This window comes from Macaca mulatta, chromosome 7, assembly GCF_049350105.2.
Source record: "Macaca mulatta isolate MMU2019108-1 chromosome 7, T2T-MMU8v2.0, whole genome shotgun sequence".
Taxonomy (NCBI): Eukaryota; Metazoa; Chordata; class Mammalia; order Primates; family Cercopithecidae; genus Macaca; species Macaca mulatta.
In genome coordinates, this window is record NC_133412.1 from 42,417,384 (window position 1) to 42,435,695 (window position 18,312).

At 41.6% G+C, this 18,312-nt stretch overlaps 1 protein-coding gene across 3 annotated transcripts in view; it reads right to left on the reverse strand.

Annotated features, from left to right (window-relative positions):
* Positions 1-6,980: 6,980 nt before the first annotated feature.
* MTFMT (mitochondrial methionyl-tRNA formyltransferase) overlaps positions 6,981-18,312 on the reverse strand; it is a 45,099-nt gene continuing 33,767 nt past the window's right edge. For 2 of the 3 annotated variants that reach the window (XM_077939586.1, XM_015142472.3), the window contains 3 exons: positions 10,116-10,194; positions 8,860-8,942; positions 6,981-7,242 (listed from right to left, as the gene is read on the reverse strand). In XM_077939586.1, coding sequence (XP_077795712.1) covers positions 7,063-7,242; positions 8,860-8,942; positions 10,116-10,194 — 342 coding nt within the window. In that variant the 3' untranslated portion in view covers positions 6,981-7,062. Of the gene's footprint in view, positions 7,243-8,272; positions 8,378-8,859; positions 8,943-10,115; positions 10,195-18,312 lie in introns of all 3 variants that reach the window. The other variant, XR_001445942.3, reaches the window with a different exon arrangement.

The following is an 18,312-nucleotide window of genomic DNA, read 5'->3' on the forward strand; positions in this document are numbered from 1 at the left end:
ACTATAGGACGTATTTCTCAGTGTCCTCCAGAGAAACAGAACCATCAAGATGTGTATGTAGAGAGAAAGATTTATTACAAGGAATTGGCTCACGTGATTATGGAGGCTAAATCCCCAAATCTGCAGTTGGCGAGCTGGAGAAATAAGTGAAACAAACCAGGAACAGAAAGTTAAACATTGTATGTTCTTATTCATATACGGAAGCGTAAATGAAGCTGATCTCATAGAAGTAAAAAGCAGTCATAGAGGTTATTAGAGGCCTGAAAGGGGAGGGGAAAGGAAGGGTTAGAGAGAGATTTATTAAAGGACGCAAAACTACAGCTAGATAAGAGGAACAAGTTCTAGTGTTGTATAGCACTGTAGGATGACCATAGTTAACAACAATGTGTATTTTCAACTAGCTACAAGAGAGGATATTGAATGTTTCCTGCACAAGAAATGATAAATGTTTGAGATGACGGATATCTAATTACATTGATCTGATCCCCTCACATTATTATATATATCAAAGCATCACAATGTACTCCATAAATACATACAATTATTATGTGTCAATAAGAAATCAAAATAAATAAAGGCATCTTGGCCGGGCGCGGTGGCTCAAGCCTGTAATCCCAGCACTTTGGGAGGCTGAGACGGGCAGATCGCAAGGTCAGGAGATTGAGACCATCCTGGCTAACACGATGAAACCCCATCTCTAATAAAACACACACACACACACAAAAAAAAACTAGCCGGGCGAGGTGGTGGGCGCCTATAGTCCCAGCTACTCGGGAGGCTGAGGCAGGAGAATGGCATAAACCCGGGAGGCGAAGCTTGCAGTGAGCTGAGATTCGGCCGCTGCACTCCAGCCTGGGCGACAGAGCGAGACTCCATCTCAAAAAAATAAAAATAAAAATAAAAATAAAATAAAGGCATCTTCTTCTACAAGCTGTTGCTACTATTCAGAGGAGAAAATGTTGTAGGCCCAAAGAAGGGATTATAGTAGCATTTGACTGTGGTGATGTATCAGTCAGCGTTCTCCAGGGAAACAGAACCATCGGGGTGTATACATATATAGAGAGAGATTTATTATATGGAATTGGCTCATGTGATTATGGAGTTTAAATCCCAAAATCTAGAGTTGGCAAGCTGGAGACCCAGGAGAGCTGATGGTATAGTTCCAGCCAAAAAGCCAGCAGGCTGGAGACCTATGAAGAACTGATTTTCAGTTCAAATCTAAAGGCAGGGTAAAAACCAATATCCCAGGTCAAAGGCAGTCAAGCTGGAGGAGTTCCCTCTTATTCAGCCTTTTTGTTCTATTCAGGCCTTCAACTGACCGGATGAGGCACATCCACATTAGGGGGGCCATCAGCTTTACTGAATCCATTGATTCAAATGTGTGGGGTTTTTTGTTTTGGTTTGTTTTTGAGAGAGGGTCTCAGTCTGTCATTCAGGCTGGAATGCAGTGGCACAATCTCACTGCATCTCAGCCTCGACCTCCCGGGCTCAAGCAATCCTCCTACCTCAGCCTCCCAAGTAGCTGGGACCACAGGCATGCGTCACCATGCTTAGCTAACTTTTGTATTTTTTGTAGACAGGGTTTTGCCATGTTGCTTAGGCTGGTCTTGAACTCTTAGACTCAAGTGAGCTAGCTGCCTGCCTCAGCCTCTCAAAGTGCTGGGATTATAGGCATGAGCCACCATGCCTAATGTGATTCAAATGTTCATCTCATCCAGAAGCAGCTTCACAAATACACCCAGAATAATGTTAGACTAAATGTCTGGGCACCTGATGGCCCAGTCATTGACATAATATTAACCACAGATGACAACAATAGCTACCATTTATTGAAGGTCTACTATATGCCAGGCACTTCCCAGATGTATTTCTATTCTGCAAGGCAGGTATTACACATGTTTTTAAACTGAGAAATCAGTTTTAAAACTTTCAGCAACTTGTCCTGAGTCACTCAACTAGTAACTAGCAAGAAAATTTGGTTTTGAGTCTGACGCAAAGCATATGTTTTTCAGCAATGACAAGAACCAAAATAGGAGCATCTTGCATAAGGAGGCAATGTATTTGCAAATACATCCTTTCAACTAAAGCATAAAGTAGACTGTGTTCTACCTTCCTGGGAGGACTCTGGACTCTGGGCCAACACATAGCTCAGATTAACATGCATCTCTTATGCTAGTTAAAACTATTACTGCTCTAGCAGAAAAATTATTTGATGAGTGTGGTAAAATGCAGAGTCCAAGATGCAGAGATTCTGACTCAATGTTCGTATTAGAGCCCAGGAACCTACTCCAGGTGATTCTGGTTCAGATGAGAAATGCTACTCAGTCACACTGAATTGTGGTTTCTACAGGGGCCTGAACAAAGAGCGAGTCATATGGCTTCCTGATGCCTGTCTGGGATGTGCATCATTTACTTTCTTGAAGAAATGGGCTGCCAACTTGAAGATGGCATTTCCATACCTGGTGTTTATCCTCCAGTTCCAGGGTGAGCTTGAGGCTCCCTGGATGGGGAACTGCACACTGTAGGATGGGCCTTGCACTCTTACCTCAAGATTTCAGATGCATGAAAGGTATTTCATACAGTCCTAGGTATACCAACTGTGCCAGTCATGATGACCAATTTCACAGCCCCTTATGCTGCTTTTTCTGCAGAGTGGAATCAATGGAATGAGGTGGGCCTCGACTCACAGTCTGGCTAAGGACTAGTTGTGGTCTGACACAAAAGGTTCTATCTGGCAAGGACAATGGTAATTGGTTAGAGAGTCAGACAGGCTCCACCCAGAATGTGGGGTGGCAGAGCTGAGGCCATTAACCAGTAGGTAGTAAGAGATCAAAACTGCCAGGTAGACATATGTCATCAGAGAAACTATGGGGAACGGGGGGCAGGGAGTGACAGTAACCAAAGGAAACCTTCGAGTTTCTCTCTCTCTCTTTCTCTCTTCTCTCTCTCTCTCTCTCTCTCTTCTTTTCTTTTCTTTTTTTGAGACAGACTTTTGCTCTTGTTGCCCAGGCTGGGATTACAGGCATGCACCACCACGCCCGGCTAATTTTTTATTTTTAGTAGAGACGGGGTTTCTCCATGTTGGTCAGGCTGGTCTCGAACTCCCGACCTCAGGTGATCTATCTGCCCACCTCGGCCTCCTAAAGTGCTGGGATTACAGGTGTAAGCCACCGTGCCTGGCCTAAAATCCCCATTTCTTAAAAGTGTTTCAAGTCTGTTATTTGCAACCAAGAGCCTAACTTCACACATACAGATTATTGTTTTCATCAAATGTGAGGGTTTAAGGGATCTCCCTTGCAATTCCGTCAACTATTCAAGATTCCCCTTGTCGAGGTCGTTACCCTGTTTGAGGGGATGGAAGGGGCAGAATATTCCTTAGGTGTTGCAAGAGGAATCCAACCTTTCCTCGGTCACAACTCTTGACGGGAAGCTGTGCCCTCAGTCAGGTTTCCCCAGTACTGGTGGCAGTGTCTGAGTGGGCACTCCTTAGATCCCCTGCAGAAATCATGCTCGTGAGCTCCTAGAGGACACTGATTTCCGTTCTCTTCCAATTCCCTAACCTGAGCAGAGTGCCTGGAGGGGATTAAGTATTCAATACATATAATTGGAAAAACAAGGCACTTGCACAGTCTCTTGTTGATTCTCAAAACTATTTTGGTAGTGTTTTGTTTTCATCATCAGCCTAATTTCACACTTGAAGAAATAAAGTTCAGTGATACTGACTTGTCAGAAATCAAAGAGCTCATCAGTGGTGGATCCAAAACTCTCCATAAGGTTATAATAGCCAATAACTCAAATTCCCTCACCCACAAAAATATTTTCAATCATCTCCCCTTCATCCCAACCACTGATGTAATTCAGATCTTCACATTCCTTTTCTCTTTTATCCTCAACTTTTAAGTTCAGGGTACATGTGTAGGATGTGCAGGTTTGTTACACAGGCAAATGTGTGCCATGGTGGTTTGCTGCACAGATCATCCCATTATCTAGGTATTAAGCCCAGCATCCCTTATTATTCCTGATGCTCTCCCTCCCCCCAACCCCATCCCCACCCCCGAGGCCCCTGTGTGTTGTTCCCCCACCATGTGTCCATCTGTTCTCATTGTTCAGCACCCACTTATAAGTAAGAACATGCAGTGTTTGATTTTCTGTCTCTGGATTAGTTTGCTGAAGATAATGGCTTCCAGCTCCATCCATGTCCCTGAAGATCACATTTCTAACCTTCCAACAGATCTTCCTGCCCAGGTTTTACCCCCAACCTATCTTCCACACTACCACCAAATTAAATTTCCAGAATCTAACTCTGATCACACCACTCTCCAACAGTCTACTGCATATGAGACAAAGGCCCTAACTCTCAAAGCCCTCCATGATCAGGCCTCAACTTGCTTTTCCAGTCTCGTTTCTATCACCAGATTCCACCTTTATCAATTCTTTTCATCAAAACGCTGGGCTTTCCCCCGGTATTTAACATGCCATTTGTTTCTCTTCCATAATCCATTGTTAGCTTTTTACCAGCCAGCTCTATAACTAGCTCATACATACAAGGGAATGTATGACAAATTTATGGTTTAAAGAATAATAAAAGAACAATCATGCTCCCAGCTAAACATTACCAAAACCCCCTATAGTGTTTTTTTCTTTTAAGTCTCTGTGCCTCTGCAGATGCTAGAATGTCCTTCCAGGCCTTAGTCTACATAGTAAACTCATCCTTTGGAAGCTGATTCCATTGACTTCCTCTGGGAAGCCTCCATGGACACTCCTGAGGGACACAATGCTTCTATTATGCCTCTGCTATGGCGTTTATAACTATTATATTTGCTTACACATTTGTCTCCCTGGTAGGTTGAAGATGTCAAATATTTGATCTCTGAACCTCTGGTAACCAGTTTGAAGTTCTAGTGACACAGTAAGTGCTCAATAAATCAGATGACCACACAACCCAGTTTGCCTGGGAGAGTCCTGGTTTATGTCTGTTGCCCTGGAGTAATTATTGTAAGTGCTTCTTTCACTCATAAAAGCATCCTAACTTAGATGACCAAATCACCCTATCAATAAATGTTGTTGAATTAACAAATGACTTAATGAATAGAGAAAGACGTTCACTGTCAGAATCTAGGCAGGAAAAGTCGATGTGTGGATTCTGTGGTCACTGTACCTCCTTCTCCAGAAGTGCTTGACTCTCCTGGAGACAGAGGAGATAAATTGCACACACCAGATGCTCAATCACCTTTATTGCACAAGTAAGTTGAAAAATGTTAGCACGTTCCTACTTCAAGAAAACCTGGGTCGGGTATAGTGGCTCATGCTTGTAATCCCAGCACTTTGAGAGGCCAAGGCAGGAGTTCAAGACCAGCCTAGGCAACATAATGAGACCCCTATCTCTGCAAAAAAAAATTTTTTAATTAAAAAAGAAAATTAGCCAGCCATGCTGGCCCCACTTTGGGAGGCTGAGGTTGGAGGATCACTTAAGCCCAGGACATTGAGGATGCAGTAAGCAATGTTTTACGCCACTGGACTCCTGCCTGTGTGGGAGAGCAAGACCCCATCTCTAAAAAGATAAAATAAAAATTAAAATCTGGATGTAAAACGTTATAGTACAGATCACTGTGGCAGAGATTATTAAATATTACCTACATTTACTACTTGGTTAAACCTAGCTGGTAGTGAAATGTAAAGAGCTAGCTTTACTACTTACTGGAAATAAAAAATGCAGATTCAATACTCCTAAAATGTCAGTGGGGACACGATTTAAAAAAGATTAAACAGATGCACTGTTTTTAAAAAAATCTCTTCTCGGCCAGGCGTGGTGGCTCCCACCTGTAATCCCAGCACTTTGGGAGGCCGAGGTGGGCGGATCACAAGGTCAGAAATCAAGAACATCCTGGCTAACACAGTGAAACCCTGTCTCTACTAAAAATACAAAAAAAAAAAAAAAAAAAAAAAAAATTAGCTGGGCATGGTGGCGGGCGCCTATAGTCCCAGCTACTCGGGAGGTGAGGCAGGTGAATGGCGTGAACCTGGGAGATGGAGCTTGCAGTGAGCCGAGATTGCGCCACTGCACTACAGCCTGGGCGACAGAATGAGAATCCATCTCAAAACAAAAAACAAAAAACCTCTTCTCAGTATGTATGTATGTGCATACACACACCAGTTAGGGTTGCCCTTGTTCTTAGGGAAAGATAATCTCCTTGAGTTTGGTATCATAAATACAAGTTTTATTTAAACTTTTTTTGTAATTCAAGTAGAAAAAGCTATTTAACTACTGTTACATAAAAAGTAGAAAGTGAGGCAATCCACCTTTTTGCCAATAATCTTCTCTTCTTCTAACAGTGCCATCTTTGAAAAGTCCAGTTAAGGCCGGGCGCGGTGGCTCAAGCCTGTAATCCCAGCACTTTGGGAGGCCGAGGCGGGCGGATCACAAGGTCAGGAGATCGAGACCACAGTGAAACCCCGTCTCTACTAAAAATACAAAAAATTAGCCGGGCGCGGTGGCGGGCGCCTGTAGTCCCAGCTACTCAGGAGGCTGAGGCAGGAGAATGGCGGGAACCCGGGAGGCGGAGCTTACAGTGAGCCGAGATCGCGCCACTGCACTCCAGCCTGGGCAACAGCGTGAGACTCCGTCTCAAAAAAAAAAAAAAAAAAAAAAGAAAAGTCCAGTTAATTCCAGGCCGGGCGCGGTGGCTCATGCTTATAATCCTAGCACTTGGGGAGGCTAAGGTGGGCAGATCACAAGGTCAGGAGTTTGAGACCAGCCTGACCGACAAGGTGAAACCCCATCTCTACTAAAAATACAAAAATTAGCTGGATGTGGTGGTGTGTGCCTGTAATCCCAGCTACTCAGGAGGCTGAGGCAGCAGAATTGCTTGAACCTGGGAGGCGGAGGTTGTAGTGAGCTGAGATTGTGCTACTGCATTCCAGCCTGGGCAACAGAGTGAGACTCTGTCTCCAAAAAAAAAAAAGAAAGAAAGTCCAGATAATTCCTTGTAAATAAGGTTTTTAATAAATTACAAATACGTAATAGGTTTTTATCCATCTTCTTCCTAACTACTCAGTGCATTGTTACATAGTAACAGTTTTGTTCTGCTTCTTCTTTGTTGGAAGTCTGAGAGTCTGAAATCTGCATTGGCTTGGTTGAGCTTGGGAATTTTTTTGGTACCAGGGGTGCAAATATCCATTGTAGAAGTCAGTAGCCGTTAATGTTTTCTTGAGCATCACTGATCGAACACCAATCCAACTATCCTAAAGGGCAAAATACAAATAGTGAATAGGCAGGGGTGGTAAAACTAAAAATCCAAGTAAATATTAGTTTATACAATTTTTATCACGGAAACAACAAACCAACAAACCTTTACTAAATGCCTAGCTGCAAATAGCACTATACTAAGTAACATGTAGAATTCTTTGATTCTATTAGGTTGGTGCAAAAGTCATTGCGGTTTTTGCCACCGAAATTACAAGCTTATTACCAAGGAGCGATAACAAATGTATAGTCCTGTATAAATGTATTTAAATACAAAGGGAGCAGAATAAAAGGTATGTAACATGAAATACATATATAGGCCAGGCGTGGTAGCTCATGTCTGTAATCCCAGCACTTTGGGAGGCCAAGGCAGGTGGATCACCTGAGGTCAGGAATTCGTGACCAGCCTGACCAACATGGCAAAACTCCGTCTCTACTAAAAATACAAAAATTAGCCAGGCGTTGGTGGCAGGTGCCTATAATCCCAGGTACTTGGAAGACTGAGGCAGGAGAATCGCTTGAACCCAGGAGGTGGAGGTTGCAGTGAGCTGAGATCGCGCCACTACACTCCAGCCTGGGCAACTCCATCTCAAAAAAACAAAACAAAACAAAACAAAACAAACAAAAAAACCCCATATATATAGACCTGGAAAAGGACAGCAAGACATATGCATCCAACACTGTTCCAGAATAAGGTGACGAGAGACAAAGAGAGGTTGATGGAGTTTTGTATTCACAGTCTGTAGGTCAATCTATCACACATTTTAAACCTTTTTTTTTTTTTTTTTTTTTTTTTTGTGACGGAGTTTTGCTCTTATTGCCTAGGCTAGAGGGCGGTGGCGTGATCTCGGCTCACTACAACCTCCGCCTCCCGGGTTCAAGCGATTCTCCTGCCTAAGCCTCCCAAGTAGCTGGGATTACAGGCATCTGTCACCACACCTGGTTAATTTTTGTATTTTTAGTAGAGATGGGATTTCTCCATGTTGGTCAGGCTGGTCTCGAACTCCCGACCTCAGGTCATCCACCCACCTCAGCCTCTCAAAGTGCTGGATTTCTGGTGTGAGCCACCGTGGCCAGCTAAACCTCTTCTTAAGTATGAAATATCTCACATGAACACCATATGATGCAAAATACCTAGGAAATGGAAGGAATATAGAACACTTCTCAGAACACACCATGGTCTTATAAAACAATAATGATTCCAAAGTTATTTTAAATAGTTCAGAAATCTCCTCTTTACTACTGTTAAGTAGTAAAAGCAAGTAGGATCCCTGTCCTGTAGTAGTTCAGCCAAATATTTTAATATGACTATCTCTTATGTTACCAAGCACAAGAGCTGTTAATTAAATTGGGCTACTAAAAATACACGGGTTCTTTTAAGAACGCCCTCAAGTTATTGAATCTTCTTTCTTTGACTGAGTAATAATAATGCCTTGGCAAAACTTCATCACTTTCAAAAAATTATGCTAGAGACTTCACTATTTCTTGAGAAAATTAAATGGTCTCTTGACCAAATCTGATGGACAGGTAGTTAAGTTCCAACTAAAAATAATAAATGATACAGACTATAAACACAGTAAAACAACTATGATAACTTGAAACTATGGAAAACATACCTTGCAATAAACCAACAGTATTTGTGACTGTTTGTGGTATATTACTGATCCTGGAATAAGAGCCTGTCTCGTTAATTTTGGGTCTGAAGAATGGAAAAAAGAAAAGATATATAAGAGAGAAAAGCAATTATACAACTTCATAGTACTTCTTAAAAATCAAAAAAACATCTTGGGAGGCAGTACTGATACCGGAGAGAACACATTTGCTGATGATGCTGACTTTGTAAATTAAAACTTACAAGGAAGCCACAGTGCTCTCTGTACATCAGAAACCCAAAGGAAAGCTGCCTATGAACATACAAAGCTGTAATTCCTTTACCCAGTGACCACCTAAAATGCTGAATCTGCAAGTTTTGTGTTAGCACTTTGGTGAAATAACTAGCCAACGGGGGAAATACACGGGATGTTTAGGATTTAATCTGGCCCTTTCATCCCTGCCCAAACAAATCCTAATTCCTAGGTTCCTGGGGAACGCCAACTACCTCTAAATTAAACCACCTTCCTCTGTGGCTCACATTCCTTCTGTCCACCATATTGGGAGGGTGCTGATGGGCCTTAGAATGGACCTGTGGCGTGATGTATGAATACACTCTGGCCTAGATTTTCACTGAGCTGCCCAGATATTTTCATTATAATATTCACCAGAATGAAACTAATCAAGTCATTCTGCACTCTCTGAAAACCTTAAGGCAGGAAATCACAGAGCTTAAAATGGGATGGGAACACTGCTCTGCCTACTCCCCAGGTTCTTGTAATGAATTTTTTTTTTTTTTTAATGGAGTTTCACTTGTTGCCCAGGTTGGAGTGCAATGGCACAGTCTTGGCTCACTGAAACCTCTGCCTCCCAGGTTCAAGTGACTCTCCTGCCTCAGCCTCCCAAGTAGCTGGGATTACAGGCATGCGCCACCATGCCCAGCTAAATTTTTGTGTTTAGTAGAGACGGGGCTTCACCATGTTGGTCGGGCTAGTCTTGAACTCTTGACCTCAGGTGATCCACCCGCCTTGGCCTCCCAAAGTGCTGGAATTATAGGTGTGAGCCACCGTACCTGGCCAGTTCTTGTAATGATTAAATGAGAAAATACATGAGAATGAGTGTTGCAAAGACAATAAGTGAATGAAAAGTATTATCATTACTGAACTGAAACAAACTAAAAGAATTCTTATTTTTAGTAATTGTGACATATGATAAAACAGACATATTTCCAGACAGACTACAGTGAAAACAGTTTCCACGTTAGCTATTCAAAAGTTAGTACCAGCAAGGACTGAACTGTTAACTTCTACCAAATCCAGAAGTTTAATGGTATTCCCCATCCAGAGCGTCTGCAATGGAATCTGCAAGTAAAATTAAAGAAGGTATGACAACGGAATACACTCAACTCCCAGACACTTTTCAACTACTATTTTGTGTTAATCTGGACTTTTCCTGCAATTAGAGGAATTGGGAACTCAGTCACTAAGTTTCATGGAACAGACCACAAACATGACTCTCTATCTCAGTGTTTCCAGGATTTATAATATCTTAAATGTTACTTTTAAATCAATGTTTATATCTAATATACTAATATTTCCAATTAAAAATGTATTATCCTTATAAAAATGCAAGCATTACATCAATTATGTTAAAAGATTTTAGAAAATGATAGTATTCTGTATTTATTCCCATCTCTATTAACGACTATTAAGTTTGATGTGCATTTCCCTGTATTTTTTTCTACAAATATTATTATAAAAATGTAGAACACACTGATAGAGACAGGAGACAGTCAAATGCCACCCAGGTCATTATGCACAGGGGGCTTGCCTAAACATGTCCATGGTGAAAAATTCTGTCCCTTAACACATGTGCAGTAAAGGAAATAAATCAGCGTGGCGTGGCTCAGACTAAGAGCCCGCATGAGCACTGGAAGAATGGGGGTGGAGCCACCAGGAATTTGTGCCTCATGTGGGGGAAGAGCCTGGCCTCTTCAGCTCCTGTGTGGTAGCCTGGTATTCAATCTGTGGGGTGGAAGCCTGTTGGCAGGATCCCCTTTTTTCGCTGAGAGCTTTCTTTTTTTTTTTTTTTTTTTGAGACGGAGTCTTGCTGTGTCTCCCAGGCTAGAGTGCAGTGGCCTGATCTCGGCTCACTGCAAGCTCCGTCTCCTGGGTTCACGCCATTCTCCCGCCTCAGCCTCCCAAGTAGCTGGGACTACAGGCGCCCGCCACCACGCCCTGCTAGTTTTTTGTATTTTTAGTAGAGACGGGGTTTCACCATGTTAGCCAGGATAGTCTCGATCTCCTGACCTCGTGATCCACCCGCCTCGGCCTCCCAAAGTGCTGGGATTACAGGCTTGAGCCACCGCGCCCGGCCGAGAGCTTTCTTTTAATAAATTCCTCTCTCCTCACCTTTCAGTGTGTCCACATGCCTAATTTTTCCTGGTTGTGAGACAAGAACCCAGATTTTAGCTGAGTTAAGGAGCAAAAAGTCCTGCATCAATACTCTTTTACAAGGACTTTTGTTATTTGACCATAAAGCATTGATGTTTCATCAGTACATACTTATTTATTTCATTCTCTCTGCTGCACAGTAACCTATTTTATGAATACATAATTTATGCAACAACTATCTTTATGAGAGATATTTCAGTTATTTTCAATTTATTGCTATTTATAACACTATAAACTAGGGTAATAGCCTTGTAGATATATCTTTGAGCACTTATACATTTCTGGATAATAGTTTTGGGGTTGTTTGTTTTTAAAGTGGAATGCCTGGGTTAAATAGCATCAACATTTTATTGCTAAAGTGCCTGGATAAGTGAGAAAAAAATATGATAATCTCTCGCTGTTTATTATTAGTGAAGCTGAGGAGCTGTCCATGTATTTATGTGCACTTTTATTTCTCTGTAACCTGCCTATTTATGCCCTGGTTAAAACTGGGATGGTTATCTCATTAATTTCCTAAATATAGAAAATATTTAACTCTTATATGTATTGTGAATATTTTCCTCAGTTTGTTGACTTTTAATCTTGGGGACAGCCATTTTCTCCATGCATAAGTTTTTTATTTTCATATAGTCTTTTATCTCATGACTTTGATGGTTCATATCATACTTAAAAAGGCTTACTCCACACTTTAAGATTATTAAATATTGTCAAATTATTCAGTTGTGCTTTTTTCTAGTCCTTGTGATTTTATTTTTATATTTAAATCCTTGATCCATCTGTATTTTGATTTTTTTATTAAGGTAAAAAACGCGTAAGAAAAATCTACTCAGTTAACAAATTGTAAATATACCATACGGTATTGTTAACTACATATGCATTGTTATAATATAGCAGTTACTATGATTTTATTTCATTTTTTATTTTTTTGAGACAGAGTCTTGCTCTGTCGCCCAGGCTGGAGTGCAGTGGCGCGATCTCAGCTCACTGCAAGCTCCGCCTCCTGGGTTTACACCATTCTCCTGCCTCAGCCTCCCGAGTAACTGGGACTACAGGCACCTGCCACCTCGCCCAGCTAGTTTTTTGTATTTTTTAGTAGAGATGGGGTTTCACCGTGTTAGCCAGGATGGTCTCGATCTTCTGACCTTGTGATCCGCCTGTCTCGGCCTCCCAAAGTGCTGGGATTACAGGTTTGAGCCACCGCGCCCAGCCTACTATGATTTTAAATGATAGGATTTGAGGGTTTCCCCCACCAATGGTTGGACAGTTATCCCAATGCTATTTACTAGATAATCCATCTTACCCCTCCCTCCCTTTATCATGTAACACATTTCCAACATACCTGAGATCCTAGAACCTGATTTAAATATATTAATAAAATTTAACACACACCAGGAAATAAGTTCTCTCAAATTTCTGATTTGAATGCATTTATTTCCAGACTGTAGTTCAATCCTCTATTTCTTTTTTTTTTTTTTTGAGACGGAGTCTCGCTCTGTCGCCCAGGCTGGAGTGCAGTGGCGCGATCTCGGCTCACTGCAAGCTCCGCCTCCCGGGTTCACGCCATTCTCCTGCCTCAGCCTCCCGTCAATCCTCTATTTCATAGATGAAGAGAGTGAGGCTCAGAGAAATGCAGCTGTTTTCCCAAGGTTGGACCCAGCTAGTTAGTAGCAAAGCCAGGATTGGCTCCTGTTTTCTGATTCTCAGCACAGTGCTCTTTTTATGACATCCCTTAAAGAGGGTATTTAACTTTGAGAAGAGTTAGGTTGTTGTAATAATTTGAACATTAAATCAAATAAGTAAATGAATTTGAAGAACAGGTTCATAACCGTATCTATGTCATATCCTCTTCTATAACTTGCTGGCTCACTTCTCTTTTGCCTGCTTCAATAAAAGTTCTGAAACAATTTTCATATGTGCAATATTTTTCTTTTAAATAACTCAAAATATTTTTGAAACATGCTTACTGACTAAAAAAAGATTTCCATTTACTGAGAGTAATAAACATGCTAGGTACATACTCAGAATATAGTCTTGTTCTTGAGGAGGTAAAGCTCACCTTATCAACAGAGCATTGTAGAAAGGAAAGGGATGGTAAGAATATAATCATTTTGGTGTCTGCCATCATTACTGCCAAAATAGTATGTTTGCATGAATTTACATTCACCTAGTTTATTTCCTTTGATCTTGACAGTTGGGTACATGGTCATTAACCCCACTTTAGAGGTAAAAAAAGCAGAAGCTCAAAGACAAGGGCCTTCCTCTTGGTTAGTAAAGGGCAGCTCTAGGAACAAAACCCCACCTTCTGGCTCAGTCTTTTATAGCACAAAGCTTTTCTCCATGTACAGTGAAGATAAACTGCAGAGAGTAAGAATCACCATGTAGTAAGTTACAGGTGCCAAGAGATTTCAAGCTACTGGCCTAAATTGCATCTCAGGAAGTTGTCTACTTGATATCTCCATATGAATGTCTCCTAACTTAACATATGTCAAACTTAACATTGCCAAAACTATTGATTTCTCTTCCCAAATTTGTTCCTCCCCAGACATCCTCATCTCAATTAAATGGTTCCACTATTCACCCAGTTTCTCAAGCCAAAAATCGATAAATGATCCTTATTTATCTTGCCCTAATTTCCCAGATTCCACCAGCAAATCCCACTGACTCTATCTCCAAGCATAGTCTGGATGTCCACTCCTATCCACTATTATCATTGTTCCAAACTGCCATCATCTGTCATCTGGCTATAGTTGCAGCAGCTTCTTCTTCTCTTTTTTTTTTTTAGACAGGATCTTGCTCTGTGGCCCAGGCTGGAGTACAGTGGTGGAATCACAGCTCACTGCAGCCTCAACCTCTCAGGGTCAAGTGATCCTCCTACCTCAGCCACCCGAGTAGCTGGGACTATAGGTGCATCCCACGATACCCAGCTAATTTTTGTATATTGTGTAAGAGACAGGGTTTCACCACGTTGCCCAGACTGGTCTGGAACTCCAGGGCTCAAGCGATTCACTCTTTTTGGCCTCCCAAAGTGCTGGTATTACAGGTATAAGCCACCATGCCCAACCAGTTCCCTAACTGACCTTCACTCCACTCTCTAGCAGCAGCCAGGGCAAACTTTTAAGAATGTACATACCTAATCCTATTACTCCCCTGCCATGGCCCTCTGATGTCATCCCATTGCACATCAATCCTACCTACTCAATCTTGCTTCTCACCTCACCTTAGCTACTCTCCATCTTGCCAGCTATACTCCAGCCACACCAGCCTCATTTCTGTCCCTCAAACATGTCCAACTCTTTTCCATCTTGGGTTGTTTTTTTTTTGACAGCTTTATTGAGATGTAATTCACATACCAGAAAACTCACCCTTTTGAAGCTTCCAAATCAGTGGTTTTTAGTAGACTCAGAGTCGTTCAACCAATGCCACTCGTTTTTTTCTTGCCTAATTTTTAGAACATTTTCATCACCCATCTTCCCCACAAAAAACACACACCTATTATCAGAAACCTCCCATTATCCTCTCTCCTCCAGCCTGTGGATTTGCCTGTTTTAGACATTTCATATAAATGGAATAATAAAATATGTAGTCTGTTGTGAAATAGTTTTTTCCCTTAGCATAGTGTTTTTCAGGTTCATCCATGTCATAGCATGTGATTATGGTTATGGCTGAGTATTAATAATATTCCATTGTATGGCTATACCACATTTTATTTATGCATCCATCAGTTGGATATTTGGGTTGTTTTCACTTTTTGGCTATTCTGAATAATGCTGCTATGAAGATTCAGGTACACATTTTTGTGTGAGCATAATGTTTCCAATTCTCTTAAGTATAAACCTAGGAATGGAAATGCTGGGTCATAAGATAATTTTGTGTTTAACTTTTTGAGGAACTGTCAAATTGTTTTCTACACAGGTTGCACCATTTTTAGAGGTAAACATGGTACCACGAATGTATGAAGTTTCCAAATTTCTCTGCATCCTTGCCAACACTAGTTTTTGTCTGTTTTTTGAATTACAGCCATCCTAATGGGTGTGAAGTGGTATCTCATTGTGGTTCTGATTTGCATATCCCTAAAGACTGATGAAGTTGATAATCTTTTATGTGCTTATTGGCCATTCATATTATGTATCTGCTTGAAAGAAATGTCTACTCAGGGCCCAAGGCAGTGGCTCATGCCTGTAATCCCAGCACTTAGGGAGGCCGAGGTGGATCACCTGAGGATAGGAGTTCGAGACCAGCCAGGCCAACATGGTGAAACCCCGTCTCTACTAAAAGTACAAAAATTAGCCGGGCGTGGTGGCGCATGCCTATAATCCCAGCTACTCGGGAGGCTGAGGCAGGAGAACCGCTTGAACCCAGGAGGCCGAAGTTGCAATGAGCCAAGGTCGCGCCACTGCACTCCAGCCTGGGCAACAAGAGCACAATTCCATCTCAAAAATAAACAAAAAAGAAATGTCTACTCAGTCTTTTTGGCCATTTTTAATTGGGTTATTTGTCGTTTTACTGCAGAGTTGTTGTAAGAGTTCTTTACTCTAGATATTAGGTCCTTATCAGTTATATGATTTGCAAATATTCCCTCCCATTCTGTAAGCTGTCTTTTTTTTTTTTTTTTTTTTTGAGACAGGGTCTCACTTTGTCACCCAGGATGAAACACAGTGGTGCAATCACAGCTCACTGCAGCCTCAACCTCCCTGGCTCAAGTGCATCCTTCCATTTCAGCCTCCCAAGTAGCTAGGACCACAGGTGTGCACCATGATGCCCAGCTAATTTTTTACTTTTTGTAATGATGGGGACTTACTACATTGCCCAGTCTGGTCTCAAACTCTTGGGCTCAAGCAATCCTCCTGTCTCAGCCTCCCAAAGTGCTGGGATTATAGGTATGAGCCACTATGCCTGGCCTGTCTTTTTTACTTTGTTGATAGTGTCCTTTGAAGCACAACTCTTTTTAATTTTGATGAAGCCCAATTTCTCTATTTTTAGTCTGATTTCTTATGCTTCATGGCATCATATCTAAGAAACCACTGCCTAATTCAAGATCATGAATATTTACACCTATATTTTCTTCTAAGAGTTTTCTAGTTTTAGCTATTCATTTAGCTTCTTTAACTTTTACATATGATGTGACATAGGGTCCAAATTCATTCATTTGATTGTGGACATCCAGTTGTCCCAGCACCATTTATTGAGAATACTATTCTTTCTCCATTTGATTGTCTTGGCACTCTTGTCAAAAAAAAAAAAAAAAAAAATCAATTGTCCATAAATGTATGGGTTTATTCCTAGACTTTAAAAAAAATTTGAGGCTGGGCGCAGTGGCTCAAGTCTGTAATCCCAGCACTTTGGGGAGCCAAGACGGGCGGATCACGAGGTCAGGAGATCAAGACCATCCTGGCTAACACGGTGAAATCCCGTCTCTACTAAAAAATACAAAAAAAAAACTAGCCGGGCGAGGTGGCTACTTGGGAGGCTGAGGCAGGAGAATGGCGTAAACCTGGGAGGCGGAGCTTGCAGTGAGCTGAGATCCGGCCACTGCACTCCAGCCCGGGCAACAGAGCAAGACTCTGTCTCAGAAAAAAAAAAAATTTGAGACAGAGTCTCACTCTGTCACCTAGGCTGGAGTGCAGTGGTGTGATCTCCACCTCCCAGGTTCAAGCGATTCTTGTGCCTCAGCCTCCTGAGTAGCTGGGACTACAAGCGTATGCCACCACATCTGGCTGGCTAATTTTTGTAAATTATTTAGTAGAGATGAGGTTTCACCATGTTGGCCAAGCTGGTCTCAAACTCCTGACCTCAAGTGATCCACCTGCCTCAGCCTCCCAAAGTGCTGGGATTACAGGCATGAGCCATCATGCCTGGCCTATTTCTAGACCCTTAATTCGATTCCAATGAACTATAGACAGTACCATACTATCTTGGTTACGGCAGTTTTGCAGCAAGTTTTGAAACTGAGAACTATGAGTCCTCCAATTTTGTTAGTTTTGGTTATTCTGGGCCCCTTGCAATTCCGTATACATTTTAGGAGCAGCTTGTCAATTTGTACAAAGAAGCCAATTGGGATTTTTTTTAGGAATTGTGTTGAATCTGTACATCAATTTGGGGAGTGGAGACATCTTAACAACACTAAGTTTATCCAATCAATGAATACGGGGGTCTTTCCATTTACTTGGGTCTTCTTTACTGTTTATTAGCTCTAAAAGTTTTTTGGGAAATTCTTCATGATTTTTTATATGCAAGATTATATCATCTACAAATAGAGGCAGATTTACTTCTTCTTTTCCAACCTTTCGTTTGGATGCCTTTCGTTTCTTTTTTCTTGTCTAATTGCCCCAACAGAACAAAGTGAAATAGAAGACATTTAACTTTGAGAGAGCAGACATCTTTATCTTCTTTGTGATCTTAAGGGAAAGGCTTTGTCTTTCTTCTATTTTCTTTCTTTCTTTTTTTTTTTTTCTTTAAGAGACAAAGTCTGGCTATATTGTCCAGGCTGGTCTCTAACTCCTGGCCTCAAGCAATCCTCCTGCTCAGCCTCCAAAATACCTGGGACTACAAGCATCCACCACTGTGCTTGGCTTCTTTTATTAAGTATGATGTTAGTTATAGGGTCTTCATAGATGTCCTTTATCAAGTTGAGGAAATGCTCTTCTATTTATTATTGAGGTTTTTAAAAAATGTGTTGGATTTTGTCAAATGCTTTTCTGCATCTATTGAGACAGTAATGTAGCTTTTGTCCTTTATTCTACTAATATGATATGTTACATTGACTGATTTTCATGTTGAACCAATCTTGCATTCCTGGGATAAATCCCACTTGGGGCAGGGTGTGATGGCTCACACCTGTAATCCCAGCACTTTGGGAGGCTGAGGTGGGCGGATCACTCCAGTTCAGGAGTTTGAGACCAGCCTGGCCAACATGGTGAAACCCCATCTCTACTAAAAATACAAAAAAATGAGCTGAGCATGGTGCTGCATGCCTGTAGTCCCAGCTACTCAGGAGGCTGAGGCAGGATAATTGCTTGAGCCGAGAAG